The sequence below is a fragment of the Simochromis diagramma genome, unplaced genomic scaffold (genome assembly GCF_900408965.1).
Source record: "Simochromis diagramma unplaced genomic scaffold, fSimDia1.1 OVJJ01000131.1, whole genome shotgun sequence".
Classification (NCBI taxonomy): Eukaryota; Metazoa; Chordata; class Actinopteri; order Cichliformes; family Cichlidae; genus Simochromis; species Simochromis diagramma.
The window spans coordinates 272,501-297,563 of record NW_024387200.1 but is presented as its reverse complement, the minus strand read 5'-3'; the positions used below and the strand labels follow the sequence as shown (position 1 = coordinate 297,563).

General features: G+C 40.7%; 1 protein-coding gene and 1 long non-coding RNA gene across 3 annotated transcripts in view; one reads left to right on the top strand and one right to left on the bottom strand.

Moving 5' to 3' along the window:
* The window catches only part of LOC120745528, a 20,765-nt gene extending 247 nt beyond the window's left edge, over nucleotides 1–20,518 (bottom strand). Inside the window, exons 1-2 of the long non-coding RNA XR_005698649.1 lie at nucleotides 20,505–20,518; nucleotides 1,015–1,020 (exon numbers count right to left, since the gene is read on the bottom strand). This is a non-coding gene — a long non-coding RNA (uncharacterized LOC120745528). The remainder of the gene's footprint in view (nucleotides 1–1,014; nucleotides 1,021–20,504) is intronic.
* LOC120745523 (carbohydrate-responsive element-binding protein) overlaps nucleotides 7–25,063 on the top strand; it is a 26,392-nt gene continuing 1,335 nt past the window's right edge. Inside the window, exons 1-14 of one of the 2 annotated variants that reach the window (XM_040050480.1) lie at nucleotides 7–379; nucleotides 1,792–1,898; nucleotides 2,055–2,137; nucleotides 2,229–2,318; nucleotides 2,551–2,592; nucleotides 5,509–5,683; nucleotides 7,327–7,407; nucleotides 10,349–10,500; nucleotides 10,626–11,223; nucleotides 11,328–11,401; nucleotides 15,447–15,714; nucleotides 21,396–21,511; nucleotides 21,665–21,787; nucleotides 21,992–22,119. In XM_040050480.1, the coding sequence (XP_039906414.1) occupies nucleotides 33–379; nucleotides 1,792–1,898; nucleotides 2,055–2,137; nucleotides 2,229–2,318; nucleotides 2,551–2,592; nucleotides 5,509–5,683; nucleotides 7,327–7,407; nucleotides 10,349–10,500; nucleotides 10,626–11,223; nucleotides 11,328–11,401; nucleotides 15,447–15,714; nucleotides 21,396–21,511; nucleotides 21,665–21,787; nucleotides 21,992–22,119 (2,384 nt within the window). In that variant the 5' untranslated portion in view covers nucleotides 7–32. Of the gene's footprint in view, nucleotides 380–1,791; nucleotides 1,899–2,054; nucleotides 2,138–2,228; nucleotides 2,319–2,550; nucleotides 2,593–5,508; nucleotides 5,684–7,326; nucleotides 7,408–10,348; nucleotides 10,501–10,625; nucleotides 11,224–11,327; nucleotides 11,402–15,443; nucleotides 15,715–21,395; nucleotides 21,512–21,664; nucleotides 21,788–21,991; nucleotides 22,120–25,063 lie in introns of both variants that reach the window. The other variant, XM_040050479.1, reaches the window with a different exon arrangement.

The window sequence follows — 25,063 nt, the reverse complement described above, 5'->3', positions numbered from 1 at the left end:
GTCCGACGCTCACCGCTGAATGAAAGTGCGCAATGGCGGGCAAAGGGAGTGTTTGCTCGGCCGGAGAGAGCCAGCTTCAGGACTTCTTAGAATCGGACTCTGACCCGGAGGGGGAACCCGCTCGGGTGGCCGGCACCGGGCCGTCGCCCGAAGCTTTCCCCCGCACTCAGGTGATCCACAGCGGACACTTCATGGTATCCTCGCCCCACAGCGACTCTGCGGCGCGGAGGAGGAAGAGTGGAGGGTCTCTGAGGTACGACTTTGACACGGTGAACAGAACGGGGTGTCAAACGTACCGCTACGGTCCACTCAGCTCCGGGAGCCTAAGCATCGACCCCACTCTGACCCGCCTGTTCGAGTGCATGTCACTGGCCTACAGGTGGGTCCCTGCTGCGTGCAGTAGGGGGAAAGAATGAAGTCTGGGTTTTAATCGGCATTTTTATTTTCAGCTTTCTGCTTGTTCAGTTCAGCTAAACCATGTGGAAGAAAATATCTCCAAAGAATGTGAAAGTGTCTCATTCTGAGCTGACATTTAAAGCAGCGATATGCACAGGATCAGTCTCTGTTTTAAAATAAGAGTATTATAAATTAACCGAAGCTCACTAAACGAACTAAACTAAACCATATTTTAAAATATATTTTTTAATATATATATTTATATTTGTCTTAATAGAATTCCCTTCAAAGCTGATAGTTAAGGTTGTGGTTGTTTGTGTATATGTGTTGTCAGTCTGTTGCATAACCAGTTTGGAAATTTTCACCAAAAAAAAGTGGACTTTGATTCTAGTTGGCAGGACTGGACAAAGGACAGTGTGAGTGATGCAAAGGAAAGAAACTCCTGACAAGATGCCCTAGAAATTTGTTTTTCTGTTTGAGAGCAGCCATTTGTTACAAGATGTCACAAATAGCTCCTGCATATGAACAACTATAGCAGAGGAAGCCGCCGCACTTAAACCAAACCAAATACCAAAGAAACCTCCCTATACTCTCTAAACATGCTTACGTTTCAGTAACATCAGACTACACATTGATTTTTCATTTACTTAAAAAATGAGGACCACTTTCTTTGAAACCGTGTTTATAAGAGCTTTCATCAACCCTTGGCCCAAAGAAGACTTTTTCTTTCTTTCTTTTTTTTAAAATCTGCTGTCACTGGGTGGAAAATTGCATTTGTTTATAGATCTAGTTTCACAAATTGTGGCACTGTTTCAGGATTCATTGTGCAACTATTATCAAACACAAAAAATATAGATTTAAAACAAGTACTTTTATTATATATTTATATATATTTTCCAAGCCTATGACATGGCCTCTTATTCCGCACAGATTGCTGCTCCGCTTTCCGCTATTTATCATTAACCAGACTGATGTAAAGTGGTTCCTCTGCTGATTGCTCTTTGTTTTTTCGCAATAGGCTGTCTCTGCTGTTCGGGCTGAATAATACGCAGCCATGTCAGTCCATTAAAAGCATGTTGAGAATGATTTCCCCAGGCTTCCTAGCAACTCCTTGAGCACCTCACATTAGGAGCTCTATTCTCAGCAGGCAGAGAAAAAGTGAGGGAGGGGGGTGAAAGCACATAAAGCCGGGTTGTATACCGGGGAATAAGTTGATTGGCTACTATTAGTCAAAATCAGGACAGGTTTGAGGCAGTGTTCCCATTGTTTTTTTCTAAAAGAGGCATAAACGTCATTTATGCATGTTTATGCCTTTTTGCCTCAAAGACTATAAATGAAAGGGCTTTCACATTTTCCCCGAAACAAATACATATTCCATCTTTCTTTTCTCCACAGTGGTAAGATAGTCTCTCCTAAATGGAAATCTTTTAAGGGTCTGCGGTTGCTGTGGAGGGATAAGATCCGTCTGAACAATGCAATCTGGAGAGCATGGTTCATTCAGTGTGAGTGCTGGTGCTTTTTTTTTTTTTTTTTAAATTGTGAGACTAGAAGAACCGGGTGACCTAACATGGGTCGAGAGAATCCACATTTCACCAGAATGAATGTCTATGCTGCAGCTGATTTTTCTTGTCCTTTTTTCCTCTTTCTGCTTGGCTCAGATGTGGAGAAGAGGAAAAACCCAGTATGTGGCTTTGTGACCCCGCTGGATGGCTTGGAGGCAGATGCGCATCGAAAGCCCGAAGTGAGTGAATGAATGATGTAGGTGTTGCATATTTAAGCTCATCCTTGAAAAAAAAAACATACTTAGTGTTTCACTGGCATCCTGTCAACAGGCGATCATATTAGAGGGCAGCTACTGGAAGAGAAGGATTGAGGTAGTGATCAAGGAGTACCATAAGTGGAGGATTTACTATAAGAAGAGGGTGAGCGCTCACCTTATTCACAGTACATCTTTAAACTGTCTCTAAGTCAGTACCAGTACCTATTGGTTGGACAGTTTGTCACGTTTTCATAGTCCACAAAGGATGAACCCCAATGGCCCCACTTTCCAACACTTTTACCTGATCAAAACTGTAATTAGTTAACATAAGGTGATGTGCATAGAAACAAAAACATGGTTCATTTCCACACTCGCTCTGTCTTTTTCTGCTGCAGCTTCAGAAAAAGAAGGATGACATCCTATTAATGCTTCAAGAGGTAAGTCAGAAGTCACACATTACTTCATTATTGCTACATTATTGCAATATTGCAAGGAAATTAAAGTTGAAAAGTATTGATTTTGAAGAGTGGAGGCTGAAGCTGGCCAACTGACCCAACATATATTGTAATTTTTGGGTGACCTGCTGGCATTGTTTACTTTTGAATGTCCTTGTAGTGACATACGATCACTAAAGACCACCAAGCGACTATTTTTAGCATTTGAATTTAGCCTCCCTGGCTGAACAAGGGAGGAAGGGGAGAAAAAAAGAGATTTAAAAAAGAAAATAGAAATGGGCAAAACAACTTGGGCTGTGCGTCACAACCTGACATATGAAGGCAACTGACCCAGCTAACTGCCTGCTGCAACAATACCCATAACTCTTAATCTTTATTCAAGAACAACGGTGAAAAAAATGAATGTAACCTAATCAAATATGACCTACTTCCAGCAGCACTTGGCAAAAACCGGGCAGCAGAGGGGCATCTGCTTTCGACAGAGACGCTAAGGTGGCAGAGACAAAATATTTAGTGGCAGAGAGGAGAAACAGCGGGGGGGCAGAGAGAGGGAGGTGCCTCATTCATGATAGTATTCCTCATATTTCATCTTTCATGGGCTCTAATTTTTCATTTTTCTGTAGATGTGCTGTGGCACTGGAAGTCCAAGCTTTACTTGAGTTCAACATTAGGAAAACTTCAATAATAATGCTGTGTCTGACCCGTCTTTTGATGGATTACGCGGCAAGGCCAATATCAGCAAGTAGCTGACAGGTCAAAGATCACTTCACTGTGTTTTTATGCTCTGTGCACTCATATTCTTATCACACCATTCTCTTAACAGATTACATTTAGTGCTTAGAAAAACACTAGTCAAAAGTGTGAATGTTGTATGTCATATATGCAGTTACACAGTTACAGTTGTGCACTTTTAACCTGTGACAGCCCTAGTCTAAAATTTAATTGGCTTTACATTTTTAGCATCAACCACTTTCTAATAAAGTAGAATTGTAAAATAACGTTCAGATTATTATCTACAGTGACAATGTATTTCAAGAGATTTTTACACAGTTCATTTACAGACTGTAGCAGGGTGTGGTTTGTGGCTCAGCTGCATGGGAGAGGTGGAGCAGTGGGTTCAGGGGAAGCTGACCCTGAGCTGTTCTTCAAAACCTGGTCACACCTTCCCTATTTCAGTAGGTTGCAGGGACCTGAAGGATGTAGTGTGTGGTTTAGAGTGAAGAAGGCAGCTGGAAAGCTGCTCTAATAATAACACGAAAAAGGCTGAAAATTAAGATCACTAGACTTAGCCCTTATATTCAGTCTGAGAGTGAAATAATATCCTATTAGGTGATAATGCTGTGTAAACGAGTAAGGAAAAAAAAAATCTCACTCTGCAAAAGGGAGACACACACATAAGTAAACAAAATGAACACACACTACAAGCACTGTACACTCTGAGCCATCAAATAATTTACAGAAAAATCAAATGTTTTTGAATACATTATTTAATGAACAACAATGAAAAACAATCACACTGACAATGTAGCAGTCTCAAAACCTCACCCATTAAATACGAAGCACTTGGTGTTACAGGGTTAAGCTGCCTTTTTAAACGGGCACAAAGAGAATTGAGCTGTTCTGCAGTTTTGGAGCTAAGGTGTGGAAGGCACGATCAACCTCATTTCTTGGACTGGCACACGGAACCGTAAGAAGACCCCTCTCTGAGGACCAGAGAAGTCAACTTGTAGTGCAGGGATGAAACAGTTCAATAATTTAGGTGGGCCCCCTCTCCACCAGGAAGGAAGGACCAACGTCGTTGAATGAAATTCAAACTTGATAGGTGGGAGATGCAAATGTTTTAAAAGTGGGGTAATCTGTAGGGTAGGGTAAGGTTCACTAATGGCTTTGATAAAAAAAAAATTGCGTCCTTCTGGATACCAAAGTTTAGTTAGATTTAGATCTAGGAGAATCTCTTTTGAAATGAAACTTCTCGCCAAACGATGTAAACGCACCCTGTCGATGCTGCAGTCTTTCAGCCGCTCATATGCATGTGTATATTTTCTCCAAGCAGCATCAGTTTGTGTTTAGCAGGGGCCTTTTACAGTTTGCATGCACGTGTGTGTGTGCGACTCCCAGAATTAGGTCAGGGACAAAAGGCTGCCGCTCTTATTGAAATGGTGAGACATCAAAATAAAGAAATGAACAAAGCCAACATAATGAAAACCTGTGAGGGCCCAGTGTTTCTGAACAATGTGTCAAAACAGCTTTTTCATGATGCACCCCACATGCACACGCGCACACATACACACATACATGTGCGCACAACAATCTTACCTCATTTCTGCTCGTGCGTGCTTGTATTCTAAGAGGGGATGTCGTGTGTTCAGACGTAATCAGAAATAGTTTCCGGCTCAATCTGGTGGGCTTCCCTATAAATGTGGCCCTGGGCTTAGAAGTGGAAGGTAAAGGCGGAGTAGAAGATCGGGGTGAAACAAAGCATCTCAAACAGGCTGGCTTTGGCGCTTCATTTCTGTGAGTTGTTCACTGGGTTTCCAAAGGAGAAGGGGCAGAAAGGGATTGGGGGGGAAGAGATGACAGCTTAGCACATGTTTCATGTTGAAGTTGTGAATGCTGTAGGTGTGCAGTTTTGTTTTGTGTGTAACTGGAGATAGATTTTTTTTTTCTTGCTGTTTTAATATTAGTTTTGAGAGGCATTTTGTCATTTATCAGCGGAACAAACGTGGCACAAAGTTTTCATAGAGCACTAATTGCAGGCACAGATTGGGAGAACTAGAAGTCATTGATGAATTAGGACTTTCCAGCTCTATTTATGTTGAGCCCCTAATGGATAGATCTGGGATTAACTTGGCATGTCAGATCCTGTAAGTGTTCTGATTCCTTGTTGATGTTTGGCAGGGTCAGATCTGTCAAGCCAGGCAGGACAAATGGCCCTATCAGACATACCAGGAACCTGAGGCTGTCCCCGCGGAGGTCCACATGTTTGACCTGGACTGCCTTCTGTCGGACATCTCTGACACCCTATTCACCATGACACAGAAGCCATGTCCCTGGACCAGCGAGCGACACAACAGTGAGTAGTAGACAAGTTTGTGGAATGACTTTCAGCAGGGACTTGTGTCTCAAATCCTGCAGAATTTGATTGGAAGCATTTAAAAGCAAGGCTGATCGTAGGCTGCATAGTGCATGGATTAAATAATTGATTCCAATTAGTTGTTACTGGGTTGAAAATTATATCCTGGTTCATTTTACTTTTTGAATCAAATAAATTGCCCAAAATAATATTTCTAACTCAAGTCTGTCATAAACAGGAGCTTTAGGGACAGATTTTCAGCAAAAAAGGAACATAATCATAGAGATATGGTTGGACTTTTATTTCTCTCATTTTAAATGTGGTCCCGTTTTCAGAAATGAATGCCCTTTTCCAAAAAAAAAGGTAAATAACAGCAGAATGCATTAATTTTCAAATAATTAAAAGTTAAATTTGATGGAAAATAATACATGGGCATCATATAAAATGCAGAGAAATTGAGAAATACACATATATATATATTTTCTCTTTAAAATTTGATACCAGCAACATATAAAAGTAGGGATGGGGCCTGTTTACTGCAGTGCTACATCACCTGTTTTTTTGTTTGTTTGTTTTTGTGTGTGTGTGTGTGTGTGTGGGGGGGGGGGGGGGTTGTTTTTTTTTGTTTTTTTTAACAGTAGCCTGTCATCCATTCGCACTTCCCAATGCTCTCATTATCTGTCTGTTCAAAGTATGCCCTTACCCAGCAGATGGTTGTCCTAGCTTAAAAAGATGAAAACATGGGTAAAAAGGCAATGTGGATCAGCACGCCTAAAGCTCAGTCAGAGCTGGGGACTATCAGGCACAATACATTTTGGAGTCTGTGCTGTTTTCCAAGCCATCTCACGGTGACAAGGGAACAACAAGGCAAAGCAGGAAGTCCCCATCAACACTTTGTTTCTTGTGCAACCTAAACAAATAAGATATGTGATTTCTTCAGCTGGCAGGTGGACAGGTTGCCTTTAAACACAGCCAGCTGGCTGTTTCTGCCAGTGTCTGGGGGTGACTGTAGCTCAGGTAGCAGAGCAGGTCAGCCACTAATCAGAAGGTTGGTGGTTTGATCCCAGGCTGCCTCTTGGCTGCATGCCAAATATCCTTGGGCAAGATACTAACCCCATGTTTGCCTACTGGTGGTGGTCAGAGGGCCCAGTGGCGCCAGTGTCCGGCAGCCTCCCCTCTGTCAGTGCGCCCCAGGGCAGCTCTGGCTACAACGTAGCTTGCCATTGCCAGTGTGTGAATGACTGAATGTAGTGTAAAGCGCTTCGGGGTCCTTAGGGACTGAGTAAAGTGCTATACAAATGCAGGCCATTTACCAGTGTCCACTTTTTGCTAATCTATGTTAAAAACAGCCTTTGATGAAAGATCCATCTTCTAACTCTCAGCAAGAGGGCAAACAAATCCAAACTATGCTTTAATATAATGTAGAAGTATTTCACTTTCTAAGTTCCTACCTCAGTTTGGTGACTCTGTCTGCTGGTCACATGGGTTAGCAATTCAGCCAATGAAACCCACATTACAAATAAGGAAATTCCCTATGATGAAAGATGACTTGTCAAAAAAAAACAAAAACCCAAAAAACACAATAGCACTAGAGCATTTCTTTCTCACGCATGCATCTATTATTATGTTCTCTTCCACTTCAGCATACACCAGCAATGCTGACATGATTCAACCAGGCTTGACTCCACTGCAGCCCAACCTGGATGATTTCATGGATATACCAGGTACTTTCTACCCTTTCATATGTCCATCTGTTTATCTGTAAATGTGAACATGTGAAGAACTGATTAATGCATCCAATCACAGGTTGATTACAGTTAGATGCTCGCTGACGGTGCATGATATAGTGTGAAGAGTACTTGAGTTTTTAAGATAAGATTCTTATCAGCCATATTTGGCTGATGATTATCTTAATCATATTTTTGTAGTACATAAATGAAGTTTCTGTTCCAGATGTCGATGAGTGAAAAAACCTTGAGGGACACTCCTCTGATTTGTGCTATGTCAGCAGTATGTTCTTTGGCATTCATGAGTTAAAGGATTGTCAGAGGCAGGGTTGAACTGGGGAAAATGGGGAAGTGGAAGAGGATGTATTTAACCACTATTGCTACTTTTGGCGCCACCTAGAAACTAGGGAAATAAATATTGATGGGCTGGAAGATGATTATGATGATTTTCTATTTTTTTATAAAGTAAAATTATGTTGTTACCACAATTCCTATTGAGCTGTAGCTTTCAGGTCTGTGATTTCATTTAATTTTGATTGGATTTTATACATTCATGGCATAGGGAGCTAATATAACATAAATTGAGATGAAATGAATGAAAGTTGCACTAATATTGATTAGATGGACCAACACATGGCTTCACACAAGTTTCACTCCTGCTTTGTATCATTTAGAGGTATAAATATGCAACTGTTAGCAAGCTTGCCGGCTTTAAAAGTGATAGCATAGCTTTTACAAATGGCTGAAAGTTAATTGACGCAAGGTAAAGTAAATGTCTTTATAAAGCATCACTAAATGTAGAGAACCTAACTTACCAAGCTGACACGTACTGGACAAGAAGCCAATATGGCAGTATGCCTGGGGTCTGCTTTAGTCTTTATACTGAATCGAGTCAGCCTGCAGCGAAAGAGGAGCAAAGCTTCAAGCAAGAGGAAGGAACCAGGTTAGAGTTTAGTTTCTTGCTCAGGGCAACAATGGCTGTGATTTTTCTGGCCTTTGTATTACTTTCAGTGATGCAATCCTGCAGCCCCATGGCTACAAGTAAGTCTTTGTAACCAACAGACAACCTGTTGCCCACTGCTGTGTTTGTGTGTGTGCGTGTGTGTTTGTTCTTACTGCCCTGACAGGCTCCTGAAGTATCAGCTGTGTGGTGTCTTTGCTTTTTTTGTCACAGTGACCAGGTAGCTAGTATCTGTCAGCGCTCTTAATTAATTCATGATTTCTCTGTATTTCTCTTACATGAAAATACTGAGTTTTCTTTTTACTGAGATAAAAAAAGAGCTTTTGGTATGCATTACCTACTGTGAGATCATGAGGCATTCTGAACAATGTGTCTTGATGAAAGACGCTCAGTTCAGGAAAACTTAGGGTTACTGCCAGTTTGAGTGAAGACAGTTAATATTGACTGCTCAAACCTTAAATAACATGTGAAAAAACTGGCAACCTGCCAGCATAGATTTAAAACTATGTGACCTGGCAAATAAAATGTAAATACCCTGACTGATCATCTCAATCAGAGAGCTTCACATTGTGTGAGGGTTTAATTTTCCATTTCTGTTCTTTGTCTCTTTTATCTTAAAATAAAGACGGAAGAGACACTATACTGCAGAAAGTATTCAGTTGTCTGCCTTCACACGCAAATGAACTTGAGTGACATCCCATTTTTAATCCACAGGATTTAATATGAAGTTGGCACACCCTTTGAAGATATAACAGCTTCAGCTCTACTGGGAAGGCTTTCCACAAGGTTTAGGAGTGTTTATGGGAATTTTTGACCATTCTTCCAAAACTTCATTTATGAGGTCAGAAACCGATGACTGATGAGAAGACCCAGCTTTCAGACTCCGCTCTTATTAATTTCAAAGGTGTTCTGTGAGATCAGCACTCTGTGTAGGCCAGTTAAGTTCCTATCACTGGAACTAAAAGGCCGAGCCCTACTCCTGAAGAGCAATGCCACACTATAATCCCCTCTCCATCATATTTTACACAATGCAGTTAGACAAGTAGGGTTCTCCTGACTCTGCGGAAAGTTAGTGACCTCTGTTAACTATGTGCCTCGGCATCCACTGACACCGCTCTGTGAGTTTACGTCGCCTACCACTTTGTAGCTGAGTTGCTGTCGTTCCCAATTGCTTCCACTTTGTTATAAGACCACTAACAGTTGATTTTGGAATATTTAGCAGTGAGGAAACTTTAAAACTCACTGCACAGGCAGCATCCTGTCACTAGAATTCACTGAGCTCCTGAGAGCGACCCATTCATTCACAAATGTTTGTAGAAGCACTCTGCATGACTAGGTGTGTGATTTTTTTTTTTTTTTCTTTTCTTATATACACCTGTGGCCATGAAAGTGACTGGAACACCTGAATTCAGTGATTTGAATGGTTGTGTGAATACTCATGGCTGTACGGTGTAAGTACTAGTGTTATACCATGTCTAGAAAATCTGCAAAAACTGGTTTTTATCGGAATGCTACACTGGTCACTGTATATACAATGTAACAGAAACTGCAGTACACAAAATACAAAATCCTTATTTGGTATAACCTCTGTTTCTTCAGTTGTCCACCAGAGAGCACTATCCTACTTTCCATGTATTATTTTACCATGAAGTAAAATATCTAAGGTGTGTGTGTGTGTGTGTGTATGCCGCTGGCAGGCCTTTAAAAGTAAGAAGAATATTTCTATCATTCATTAGACAGGAAGGAGGGGTAGGATCATTTAAGTTTCTACTTCCTACTTCCTTTTCAGCATAAAATTTGAGTTACTTATAAACAGTTGATTGATATATTGGTTATTTTTTGTTGAATGTCTATATATGTCACATGTACTTTATTTAATTAGATTATTCTTTTAAATGTTTTATCTTCCTGCTGTATCAGAGCCTTTTCCAGTTGATATTCTGAATAACATACTATATATACTGTACTCTTTCTCAGATATCTTTATGAACAACCGTGGCCAGCCCACCGAGCACACTGGTTTTGCGGACTGTAGCTATTTTGGGAGTTCTTCTGGTGCAGCGTTTGCTCCAGTTCCCTCCCCTGTGGCAACAGCTCCCCAGCTTCTCATCGACACGCAGCTGGCTCAGGTACTGCTGCTGTTATCAGCTTCTTCTGTTTGTGTTTATTGTCTGCTTGTGCAGAATTATTCAATTATTCCAGCATCTAATGTTATTCTTGTTTAATCAGTAAAACAGATTTATTTTTTTCCCAGCCCAATCTACTATCTGACAATCTGTCCCACCCCTCTATATCTAATACCCGGCCAAACCAGACCAGCTCTGGCCAGGATTGTGGAGAATACCACACATCCAACATCATAACAGAAGCCATGCCTTATGGACATCAGTCATACCATGATGCACCAGTTTCTATAGCATTTAGCAGCAGCACTGAACAAACGGCCTCTGCAAGTATTCCCTTTTTGTACCCACTGCCATGCCACAAGTTTGGTTACTATACGACAAGCAGTGGAACCTCCACTGTCATCACTCACACAGCCTCCACCATGGGGGCTCAGGGTGCTGCGCAGCAGGCTCACGGATACCCTCACACAGGGGAAACGTACTCCCAGACTCCCTGCCACTCTCTCTCTTACCTGGCTGTTGTATCTGACCCGGTCCATGCAGCGCTGCCCTCTGTCACAGCAGCTCACTGCTTCTCAGTGCCAGAACAGGTGACATTTACGGGGGCCAAAGGGAAGCATAAGCAAAAGACAGGAGGGGCGAGGACAGCTGCCCCCCCTGTACTTCCATCCACTCCCCCACCCACTAGCTGTCTGGCTAAACTGCTCTCCACTGGGGCTCATGAACGTGAGTGAATTCTGACATGTTCTTCCTCAACTAACAGTTTTTTAAGTAAAACAAAAATAAAAAATGCAGTGGGCTTATGTTTAATTTTGGATTTGTGTTATCAGGAAAGCCAACCCTGGGATTTGATACTGCTCCAGTGACAGCCAAAGCTCAGAGGTCATCATCCTCTAGCTCCTCAGTGAGTGTGGAAAACTGGCTTAGCACAGCATGTCAACAAGAAATAACTAATGAACTTTAGTGACTTTTACCAAGTGCTACTGGAGAATGGATATTCATATCATCAAGGCCACTCAGTATTGTATTACTGATATATGTATGTAAGTATGAGCAACTGAAGGAGTGCTGTGTGCTGGCAATAGACACAGGTGTCCTTAGTAAGCCGCACCTTAGTGTTAATGTTTTTGTAGAAGACTGCAGAAATTTTCAAAAGCTTACCTGATAAATAGGTTACATCTAAAAGTTTACTCATCTAACCTAAACAAAAGAGGACATAGCAAGCGGTCTCTTTTCATTCAGCAAGCAGATTTATGTCCATTATAAGTTCCTAATCATATATATATATATATATATATATATATATATATATATATATATATATATTAGGGGTGCAACGATACACAAAATTCACGGTTCGGTTCGGTTCGATACTTTGGTGTCACGGTTCGATATTTTTTCGATACAAAAAAAATGTTCATGCCTTTTTAATTTGTCATTTATTAAAATTATAAATATATATTTTAACTCAAAAGTACAGTTTTTAAATTTAACCCTAACCCTTGCAGGGCTCTCAAAATTTCAAAATCCCTGGTAGCCCTTCGGGCAGGGACTCTTCAGTTTTTGGTAGCCCAAAATAAATTTAAGTAGCCCGAATAAAAAAGAGAGCAATTTTTTGATTGATGTTTTGTTTCCTGTTTTGTTTCCTTTACAATATTATACATTAAAGTATAATATTGTAAAGGAAACAAAACATTAATCAAAAAATTGTTGAAAAACAAATTACAACATTGTATAAAAATTACAATCATCAACTCAAATACTTGGTTCTAATTGAACAGAAATTTCTATGAACTTGTAAGAACTGTGTAGGACATGAATCAGTCTGTGTCAGAGCCTGAATTTGAAATTTCCACTGAAGTCACGGGTAAGAGACAAGTGGAACCAAGATCTAGGCCATTTGCTTTTTGAAGTTTGCAAAGACTGCTAAATTTTGCCAGTGGTAGTTCACTCTTTGCAACATAGTAGCTGTTCTAAACAGATTTTTCAGGTTTATTTTTAGTATGTTATTTGCAATTGGTGTTTGTTCTGGGAAAGATATTGCAGACTGAGCAATAATGCATTTCTTGCATTTCTCATGGGTTCTAATGGGGGCCTTTCTTAAAATGACTGGTCCCAGTAACAAAGGCGCTTGTCGACTCAGAAATCGAGAGAAAACCAACAACACACCCGGCAGAACATTATGTTATTTACACGGGTGCACATAAGTGGTCCGCATGTGCGCAGTCGCTGTCAAAATAAAAGACGCGCACCAGATAAGAAGTTGCAACGCGCGTTTGCGTCCATATAAAAAGCACTGTTTTTGTCCGCTAGAGTGGGATTTTCACGGCACATTCCGCACCACATCTCTGTGCGTTCATCATTTGTTTGAAGCCAGCTCACCTCCTGCAACCACTTTTCCGAGAATACGTGCTTCTTTTGTGGTTCGGACTCCTTCTGACAATTGTTTGGAGGTGGAGGAACACCAAAGTAATTGCTTAAAGGAGCTTGCTTCTTCAACATCTTTAAGAGTTCTAAACAAATGTCTGTCCTCCTCCAGAAAATCTTATGTACGCAAACACGCGTTGCAACTTCATATCTTGTGCGCGGTTTTTTTTGTTTTGTTTTGTTTTTTTTTTGACAGCGAATGCGCACCGGCGGACCACTTATGTGCAGCCCCGGTTATATAGCTCATCATATTGCAACCACAGAAATTCTTTTGTCCATGAAACCATAAAGCTGCACTTTCTTTTTGCCTTATAGTCTGATTTGTCATAACTTTTCCGTTTTGTGGTAAGCTTTTCTTTGGCTGTCACTTCTTCACCCTGACCTGTCTTATTTGGCTCAGCAGAACTGAAATATATATCCTGCTGCTTTTACACATACACACACACACACATAACGCTCAGCGATTCTCTGCGCGATCAACCTCTCACATGTTTAAGCTTGCTGCGGGAGATTTCACTTGTCATGTTTGCATAGTAAGCTAACGATTGATAAGACGATGTCAGAGGAATTGGTGCGCAAATTATCATCACTCACCAATCAGTGCTGTCGCTCTCTATACACAGTTCGCGCATTGCAAAGTGAAAGCAAAAAACAAGCGCAAATTCAAACGCAATTTCAATATGTCAGATATTGACAGTGGCTCATCGATGCCAATGACATAATTACCCAGCTACATTTCCGAAAGAATGCAAAAGCATTGACATATATTTTTCCTTCCTACAATAGCCCGACAGGCAGGGCAGAGATAGATTTTGGTAGCCCGACTGGAAAAATCGCTAGCCCCGGGACGTCGGGCTAGCGATTTTGCGAGCCCTGCCTTGTGCGTGTTTTTTATTTTGACAGCGAATGCGCACCTGCGGACCACTTATGTGCAGCCCTGGTTATTTAGCTCATCATATCGTAGCCACAGAAATTATTTTGTCCATGAAACCATAAAGCTGCACTTTCTTTTTGCCTTATAGTCTGATTTGTCATAACTTCTCCGTTTTGTGGTAAGCTTTTCTTTGGCTGTCACTTCTTCACCCTGACCTGTCTTATTTGGCTCAGCAGAACTAAAATATATATCCTGCTGCTTTTACACACGCACTCACATAAGCTCAGCGATTCTCTGCGCGATCAACCTCTCACATGTTTAAGCTTGCTGCGGGAGATTTCACTTGTCATGTTTGCATAGTAAGCTAACGATTAATAAGACGATGTCAGAGGAATTGGTGCACAAATTATCATCACTCACAGATCAGTGCTGTTGCTCTCTATACACAGTTCGCGCATTGCAAAGTGAAAGCAAAAAAACAAGCGCAAATTCAAACGCGATTTCAATATGTCACATATTGACAGTGGCTCACCGATGCCAATGACATAATTACCCAGCTACATTTCTGAAAGAATGCAAAAGCATTGACGTATATTTTTCCTTCCTACAATAGCCCGACGGGCAGGGAAGAGATAGATTTTGGTAGCCCGACTGAAAAAATCGCTAGCCCCGGGACGTCGATATTGCAAGCCCTGTATCTGATTGAGGAATCACTCATCTTTGGAAAAGACAGTTTATTACAGAGAAATGTCTCTTTCCAAAATAAAAGCTATACTATCCGCTTCTTCTGGGCTATATTCTCAGCAGCATAAGGAGAATCATGTGCTAACAGCTGTCTAAATGACTCGGCTAAAGTTAGTAGCATGCTTGTTGTTTTTGTCTTTGCACTAGGATGATGTCGGCGTAAATGTGCAGTCATATTCGTTGTGTTCCCACTAGTGCTTTCAGGTTAATCTCGTTGAAATGACCTTAACGCCACAACACGGCAAATCTCCGTTAACGAGCTACCGCCGATCGCCCCGTGCATGGGGCTAGACGGCCAACACGTTAACGAGCTAACTGCGCTAACACACTAGTTCCCACCCATGTAATTGAGCATTGCATGGCACATCCAACATACTGTTTTACTTTAGTCCATGACTCGCTTACCTTCAGGGTCATACGTCACATGAAAACCAAAATAATTCCAAACGCCAGATCTGAATGAGGGTGGGGGAGGTCCATGTTGCAAGGAGAGCTTAACTTCTGTCTTGCTAGCTTGCCCTGCGCTCTTCCTTCTGACTATGCTGTCTGTGTTGAGCGCTCAGTGGATCTGCGCTCGACAGTGCAACCTAGGCGGAGTAGTCGAACGCAGATTCACTGAGCGCTCAACACAGACAGTATCGTCAGAAGGAAAGTTGATAAAATAAATTACAAATGTTGTATTGTTCGATACATATGCGTACCGAACCGAAAGCACTGTATCGAACGGTTCAATATCGATACGAATATCGTTGCACCCCTAATATATATATATGTATGTGTATATATGCGCATGTGTTGGTTCAAACCTCTGCTCTAAATACTCTGTGCCACATCCTTTCAGGGGAAAGTGATTTCATTTTTGTGAGACAGGTCTTCTAATTGGATACCATGTGTTGCTCAGCAGACAAGCAGAGGATCGCATGTAGGTGGACCTTCATCACAGCTGCAGCACGGGGCCGGTTGGTCGGTAGGGATCCCCGTGTTGACGCCTCTGCAAAGCCAGAGTGCCACCCTGGGCCACAGTGGACCTCAAACTAGCACCTCCAGAGGCTCTGCTGTGTCTACCCGGCGTACCCACGGTACCTCAGACACTGGCACAACCCTCCTCGTTCCCAAGACTGAGAAGCTGTCACCTGTTCAGCTCTACAGCACTGACAGGAGCAGCTTAACTGGTAGGACCTCACTGCTTCAGGGAGTGATACAACCCCATTTATAAAAAAGTGGTACAGAAAGCAATGACTTGCAAATCTTAAAAACCCTTATTTGATTTACAGTAGAATGTGAAAAACATACCAGATGCTTAACTGTCAACAGGTCAGCACGATTTGATAGTTGTTTTTTTGTTTTGTTTTGTTTTTTTGTTTTTTTTAATCAAATGTGGGTTGTGCCCATGAAAAATGTGCCATCTTCTCTGCAAATGTCAAACAGCTTGTTCTGCTACTGACTCTGTAGTGTCATTCATTAGAGTGGATAATTGAATTCTGAAGAAACAAACCATATCAGCAATTTAACAGTTTATCCATTTAACAAACAGGGACCTTAGTAACATGTGGAAGAACCATACACAGCCACAACAGCCTGGCACCACTTCCTCATTCTGGTCACCAGCTTGGACACACAGTGCTGTGGGATGGCATCACATTCTTCAGCCAGCATTTGTTGTAAGTCAGCCTGTGTGGTTATTAGGGATGGGTATCGAAAACCGGTTCTTGTTGAGAACCGGTTCCCACTGTTTCAATTCCTTGGAATTGTTTGCCATTTTTGCAAACGATTCCCTTATCGATTCCAGTTACCCCGAATGACGTCACCACGTTGCGGAGCGTCATTTACCTGGCAGGAAACACGGCGCGTAAGCGCTCAAACGCTCAAACGCTCAAAAGTTTGATTATACTTTACGAGAACGGATGACAACAGGGCAACTTGCAATACTTGCAAAGTAGATACTTCATTTAAGGGAGGAAACACTACGAATATGCAAAAGCATTTCCTCACAAAACACGCGATGACCTTAAATGAATGTCGTGTTTTTAATTCCGCTCCGGACTCGTGAATCTCAACCCAGCAGCAGTGGTAACGTTTGCACGTCCTCTCCCGTTAATGCGGCAGGTAAATAATCAACTAACAGTGCATATTATGTTAGCGCGATCTGCCTTATTACAAAACCTGCCATTACTGTGCATTTAGGTGACCGTGATGAGAGAGACAGACAGAGTCTGGCTCAGATGCTGCCAGTTCTCGCTGCAGTCTACTGGTAGCATCTCCTTTCAAGCCAGGATAGACGAATGTCACCGAGCAGTGACTAAGTTTGTGGTAAAAGGCTTTAACCCATTTGCCACAGCAGATGCCCCCGATTTTCAGTAAGTGAATCTGTTTAATTGTAGGCAGGGACATTACTGGATATTCTTGTGTAATTGCCACAGAGCAATTTATGTTATACTTTGTTATTGCTACAGACGAATATTTATTTTATTATTTTACATTTACAATTTTTTTTCCTGGGGACCCTGTGACACCCCATTGAAGAGCCGTAGCCTGTGGATCTCTTAAGATCTCACTGTTGGGTTTGTAAGGCCATGTTACTCCTAAATGTCTACCTTGTTCAAAGAGAAGATATAAAACAAAGTTCTAAGCTAATCGACCTTAGTGTTCTCCTTTTTTTTTAAAAAAAAAAAGAATCAATAAGAGAATCGATAAAGAATCGAATCGTTAAACAGAATCGAAAATGGAATCGGAATCGTGAAAATCTTATCAATACCCATCCCTAGTGGTTATGTTGGCTGTCTATGACTTGTTCCTTCAGACTTTAATCATCCAATACAATGAACAACATGGCATTTTTAGAGAAGTAAAGTTTTACATCGGTGCAACCCACTCAACCCACAAATGCATTTTCCTTGGAAATGTGGCTTTCCAGCAGTATAAAATTTATTGACAGCGAGCATTATTACAACAAAGAAATAATCAACTAAGCACAAATTTAAGATTCCTACATTTTTTTGTTTTGTTTTAAAGAGAAAGGCAGCGATTCACCAATCAACAAAAAAACTCTCTTTAAATTACACAGCAGTGGAGAGTAGACTTTATCAAAGTAGATGTCTTTCTGAAAGCGCTGTAACTAAGTTTAAGAATATAATCCACCCACTGTTATCATCTTCAATGCCCTGTACCAACATAGAGCAGAGCAGCTATCTGAATACTACTCCAACAGAGGTCGATTATCTTGTTAATAATTTTACCTCCTCACTACGTACGACTCTGGATACTGTAGCTCCGGTGAAAACTAAGGTCTCTAATCAGAAGTAACTGACTCCGTGGCATAATTCTCAAACACGTAGCCTAAAGCAGATGTCTCGTAAGCTGGAGAGGAAATGGCGTGTCACAAATTTAGAGGATCATCATTTAGCCTGGAGAAATAGGTTACTGACAAAAAGTCAGAGCTCTTTTGAGCCAACCATCCCTTTAACATTAACTAGTAATGACTTCATGAACTTCTTCACAAAATTTTTTTTATCATTAGAGAAAAAATTACCAATAATCATCCCACAGATGTAATGTTATCTACAGCTACTCTTAGTAACATTGATGTTAAGTTAGACTCTTTTTCTCCAATTGATCTTTCTGAGTTAACTTCAATAATTACTTCCTCCAAACCATCAATGTGTCTTTTAGACCCCATTCCTACAAAACTGCTCAAAGAAGTCCTGCCATTAATTAATTCTTCGATCTTAAATATGATCAACCTATCTCTAATAATCGGCTATGTACCACAGGCCTTCAAGCTGGCTGTAGTTAAACCTTTACTCAAAAAGCCATCTCTAGACCCAGCAGTCTTAGCTAATTATAGGCCAATCTCCAACCTTCCTTTCATATCAAAAATCCTTGAAAGAGTAGTTGTCAAACAGCTAACAGGTCATCGGCAGAGGAATGGCTTATTGGAAGAGTTTCAGTCAGGTTTCAGAGCTCATCACAGCACAGAAACAGCTTTAGTGAAGGTTACAAATGATCTTCTTATGGCCTCTGACAGTGAACTCATCTCTGTGCTTGTCCTGCTAGACCTTAGTGCAGCATTCGATACTGTTGACCATAATATCCTATTAGCGCGATTAGAACATGCTGTAGGTATTACAGGTACTGCACTGCAGTGGTTTGTATCATATCTATCTAATAGACTCCAATTTGTACATGTAAATGGAGAGTCCTCTTCACACACTAAGGTTAATTATGGAGTTCCACAGGGTTCAGTGCTAGGACCAATTCTGTTTACATTATACATGCTTCCCTTAGGCAGCATCATTAGAAGACATAGCATACATTTTCACTGATGACACCCAGCTCTATCTAACTATGAAGCCAGATAACACACACCAATTAGTTAAACTGCAGGAATGTCTTAAAGACATAAAGACCTGGATGGCCGCTAACGTTCTGCTTCTTAATTCAGATAAAACTGAGGTTATTGTACTCGGCCCTGGAAATCTTAGAAATATGGTATTTAACCAGATTCTTACTCTGGATGGCATTACCTTGGCCTCCAGCAATGCTGTGAGGAACCTTGGTGTGATTTTTGACCAGGATATGTCCTTCAACGCACATATTAAACAAATATGTAAGACTGCGTTCTTCCATTTGCGCAACATCTCTAAAATTAGAAATATCCTGTCTCAGAGTGACGCTGAAAAACTAGTTCATGCATTTATTACTTCCAGGCTGGACTACTGCAATTCATTATTATCAGGATGTCCAAAAAACTCGCTGAAAAGCCTTCAGTTAATCCAAAATGCTGCAGCAAGAGTACTGACAGGGACTAGAAAGAGAGAGCATATTTCTCCTGTTTTGGCTTCCCTTCATTGGCTTCCTGTTAAATCCAGAATTGAATTCAAAATCCTGCTCCTCACATACAAGGTCTTAAATAATCAGGCCCCATCTTATCTCAATGACCTTGTAGTACCATATCACCCTATTAGAGTACTTCGCTCTTGCTCTGCAGGCCTACTTGTTGTTCCTAGAGTATTTAAAAGTAGAATGGGAGGGAGAGCCTTCAGTTTTCAGGCCCCTCTTCTGTGGAACCAGCTTCCAGTTTGGATTCGGGAGACAGACACTATCTCTACTTTTAAGATTAGGCTTAAAACTTTCCTTTTTGCTAAAGCATATAGTTAGGGCTGGACCAGGTGACCCTGAATCCTTAGTTATTAGTTAACTAAGGATTAGTTAACTAATAACTAGTTATTCTGCAGTAGACGTAGGCTGCCGGGGATTCCCATGATGCATTGAGTTTTTCCTTTCCAGTCACCTTTCTCACTCACTATGTGTTAATAGACATCTCTGCATTGAATCATATCTGTTATTAATCTCTGTCTCTCTTCCACAGCATGTCTTTTATCCTGTCTTCATTCTCTCACCCCAACCAGTCGCAGCAGATGGCCGCCCCTCCCTGAGCCTGGTTTTGCCGGAGGTTTCTTCCTGTTAAAAGGGAGTTTTTCCTTCCCACTGTCGCCAAAGTGCTTGCTCATAGGGGGTCATATGATTGTTGGGTTTTTCTCTGTATCTATGAAGCTCCTTGAGGCGACTTTTGTTGTGATTTGGCACTATATAAATAAAATTGAATTGAATTGAATTAAATTATGGGCCAATATTAAAGTAATGTTCATCAGCATAAAAGAAGCATGAAGACCTTGACTATCTCTTGACTACTGGTACATTACATAATATCATCAAAAGAGTCTGAGAATGGAGAAATCTCTGTGTTTAAGGGGCAGCACTGATAATAAATACTGGATGCCTGTGATCTTCAGGCTCAGGCGGCACTGCATTAAAAACGTGAATGTAGTCAGGAACACTTCCTGAAACCTTAAAGCTCTGATGTGCAAAGAAGAAGCGGTATGTGAACAAGAAAGTGGTGTCATTTTAACATTGAATACACAAGCAGCTGTTAAAGAATGTTACTGTAAACATTAAAAGTCACAGAGCACAGTCTGACTGCTTCAAAATATAAATATTTGTTGTGCTGTGACAGGAGCTGACAACTAACTAATAAGAGATTCACTTGCAGAAACTAATGAGCAGCTGATAAATGAGTTTATTCTTTTAGAACCAAAGTTATTTTGAAAATCAGTTTTCCTGCTTGAGCACTGCAGAGTAAATGTTATTTTAATTATTTACTAATCTGCAGCTCATGACCAAAAAGAGAAACTAAATCTAAATGGTCAATCTTAATTTGCAAAGTGTTGCTTTGTTATCAGACTTCTGTGGAGTCTCAAATCTAAACTCATCATTCAATAAAGAATGTTATTTTCAGCCATCCCAAGTCCGTTTACAGTGCACCCTCACTATTTAACAATTATATCTATTTATGGTTGATGGACATTTTGTCAGTTTTGGTGACCCAAATTTATTACACAGCCTATTCAAAAACCTATCATGATAAAAAGTATCATATAGTGTAACAGTGTATCAGTTTAATAGTTTTTGGCCTCTGCACAGTTGGGGGCTGGGCTGCTACAAGCCACTTAGCAACCCACCCCCAACCCAAGCTCCTCCTTTACCGCTCTCCTCACCTTCACCTTTCCTGTTATGAACATTGAGTGGCACATTGAATGCAAAGCCCCAGAGGAGAGCCATTATACCAAAGATAATTACTGCAGATAAAAATATCAATCTTCTTTTGAGCGTACTGGTCCTGACTAAAACTGTACTGCTGAAGCCTTAATTAATGCCAGCATCCACAGCCACAACATGTCTAGCTGATTTAATGGATTAAAAACTCATTACTGCAGGGTTTGACGCACATAGGTGCATCTGATTTCCAACAAATATAATACATAAATGTCATGTATGTTATTTATTTTTTCTCTAGTTAATTTTCCAACACATCAAGGACAAACATCACCACCAAACCCTCTAGACAAAGCCTCCAACCCAGAGTCTCCACACTCAGGGTTCTCAGGATATGGAAAGCTAGAATCAAGTAAGGTAGGACGTCCTGGATATATTCTTTTTTATACATATAAATATAATCAAGTCCTTGTTAAGTGATGAGTGAGAACATAGGAGTCTTATTGTTATCTCAGTATGTGAATGTGTGTGAAGTGTGACAAATATATTTCTGAGCTCTGCTGTGCACAGCAAACAGACACCAGGAGGATAACTCACATCTCAGCAGAGCAGAAGAGGCGTTTCAACATCAAACTGGGATTTGACACTTTACATAACCTCGTGACAACACTCAGCTCTCAGCCAAGCATAAAGGTACTGTGAAAACGTGTGCTGCTGCATTTTAGATGGATATGCTGAAAGTTGGAGGCAGATTGTAATATGTAACATGCAAATGCTAAGTCTTAGCATTAACAGTGCAACCAGATTTGAGCTTGTCGATTTAAATAATTATTCATAATGGTGAATAATTTTTGTATATGATTGATGTATTGTAATCCCTCTCTCTGCTGTGTGCAGATCAGCAAAGCCACCACACTGCAGAAGACCGCCGAGTACATCACTAAGATGCAGCAGGAGAGAGCTCAGCTGCACGAGGAAGCTCAGAAACTGAAAGAGGAGATTCAGCTCCTGAACACTGCCATCAAGTGAGACCTTTAGCTAAGCTCAACCTCTGCCTGTGCATATGTGAGCAGGCATGTAGGTGTATGCAGTGTTGGGAAGGTTACTTTTAAAATGTATTCCACTACAGATTACAGAATACATGCCCCAAAATGTATTTTGGGGCATGTATTCCGTTATGTTACTCAACGAGAGTAACATATTCTGAGTACTTAGGAGTACTTAATATATTATCATGCTTTTTACAACTACATGAATATTGCTGTGTGATTTATTACTATCAGTGTTGGGGAGTAACGGAATACATGTACCGCCGTTACGTATTTAAAATACAAAATATGAGTAACTGTATTCCATTACAGTTACCGTTTAAAAGGGTGGTATTCAGAATACAGTTACTTTGTTGAAATAAATGGATTACACTGCGATACTTTCCTGTTTCATTTTGTCGCGGGTCAGGACTGTTTGGGTTTTGTTTGACAGCTACGTTCTGTTGTTCCAGGCGGCAGCGTTACAGTTGCCATGGTTACAGGGCGACGCTCTCTCTCTCTCTGCGGCTGTGTGTTTCCTGGATGAGAGAGCACCTTTTTGTTGTTGTTGTTGTTGTGCTAAGCTAACAGGCAGAATGCTACAAGCATAGCTCTAAAGAATGTAGCATCATGGGCAGTGTAGTCCGTGTTGCAGGGAGAATGGACTGCCATACACGTTATGTGTCTGTGAGCGCGAGGAGGGAGAAAAAGGGGAGTGGAAAGGTACGAGTTGTCATCGAGGAAAAACGGGAGCTGGAAGCATGTAAATATAATAATAACCACTGCAGCCAAGAAGAGTGCCTGACGAGCCCAGTTGTAAGTAAGCTATTAAGACTCGACTGTACACCGTGTTCGTGTTTTCCTCTGAAAACAATAAGTTCCGTTGGAGCAGTCTTTCAACGCCTCTCTGTCTCTCGCAAGAAAAGTTGACCCACACAACAAAGTAAAGCTATTTTTCGGCTACGAGCCGACAGGGACCCCGCTGTATTAGTCAGAGGTCCCTTTACTACAGTTCGGAGTCGCGGACCTTCAGTAATAGTAATAAATCACACAGCAATAGTACATTCATGTTGTTGTAAAAAGCATGATAATATATTAAGTAATCCAAAGTATTCAGAATACGTTACTGTCATTGAGTAACGTAACGGAATACATTACAGAATACATTTTGGGGCATGTATTCTGTATTCTGTAATGGAATACATTTTAAAAGTAACCTTCCCAACACTGATTACTATTACTGAAGGTTACTCGCCATACCAATTCCAATTAGATTTTTAAATCTTAATATAAAACGAGTAACAGTAGGGCGGACATTAGGTAAGGCTGCACTTTTTGCAGCAATCTTGTGTAGAAAACTATTCCGCGCATATATAAAACAGGTCCGCGGCTCCGAAACATAGTAAAGGGACCTCTAGCTAATACGTCGGGTTCCGTGTCGGGCTTGTAACTGAAAAATAGCTTTACTTTGTTGTCTGGGTCAACTTTGCTAGCGAGAGACAGAGAGAGGCGTTGAAAGGCTGCTCCAACGGAACTTACTGTTTCGGAGTAAAACACGAACACAGTGTACTGTCGAGTCTTAATAGCTTACTTACAAGTGAGCTGGTCAGGCACTCTTTTGGTTGTAGTGGTTCTTATTATATTTACATGCTTCCATCTTTTCGACTCTCCTATTTTTTTCCTCCCTCGCCAGACACATAATGGGTATGGCAGTCCATTCTCACTGCAGCACGGACTACACTGCCCATGAGCCTACATTCTTTAGGGCTATGCCTGTAAATATTTAGAGGCCACAAGTAAGGATGACATGGGCCGTGAGATTGAGACACAGGCATTAGAGCCTCTTAATCTGTGTTTTGTTTGGGTTTCCACTGGCCTGGAATTACCAAAAGTAGAGAGGTCATAGCCTTACATATAAAACAGGAAAAGACCACCATGTAATCCATTTATTTCAACAAAGAAACTGTATTCTAAATACCACCTTTTTAAACGGTAACTTTAACGGAATACAGTTACTCATATTTTGTATTTTAAATACGTTACGCTGGTACATGTATTCCGTTGTATTCCTTGTATTCCCAACACTGTTTGCATATACTTTTAATGATTTCTTCGAGCTGTTCCTTTGCCAGGGTAGAAAGATTTCCCAGCATGCATGTTTAATAATTTCAAAAAGTTTGAATTTGTTCAGGATTTTCGCTGATCCACAAATAGTCAAATTACACATTCAGGCTCAAATATATACATACACTCACTTGTATCTTTTAAAAGGTGGTGCTGAAGGTTCTATACTGTTTATTTTATTGTACTTTTTATTTTGACAAGGCCAAGGTATATTAACTTCTCATTAGTGATCATGATGGACTACAACTGGTAGTTTCCTCCTTCCTGTCCTTGGCAGCATATAAAAAACTTATTTTACAGAACTCATTGGATTAACCAATACTCAGAACAATGGGTGTATCTAAAGTCAAAGCAACTCAAAATCAAAGGTGAACTGCAGGTTTACACAAGTTGGGAAAAGCTCTTGGAGTCATTAACAAACATTTGCAGATTCCAAGATCAGCACTTCAGACAACTGTATGTAATTCACAAGTTTCAGTATTCAGGTGTGTCACCACTGTTCTAATTTGTGGACTATGCTTTAAAACCCGGTGAGTGTGAGGAAACCAGTTTAAATGCATGCTACCGAGTCTGCCAAGAAGAGTGGTCAAATATATAGCCACAGTTATGCTAGATGGTTGTTAAGGGTTACCAAAGACATCTGGTCAAGGTGCAGCTTGCTAAGGGACATTTAATCAAATTATTTAGGTTGTGTGTATATATTTCAGTCTGAATGTATAATTTGCCTATTTGTGGTTCAGAAAAAAAACTTTTTTGTTTTTTGTTTTTTTTTTGGTTGGTTTTTTTGTTTGTTTGGTATTTTTTGGAAGTCATTAAG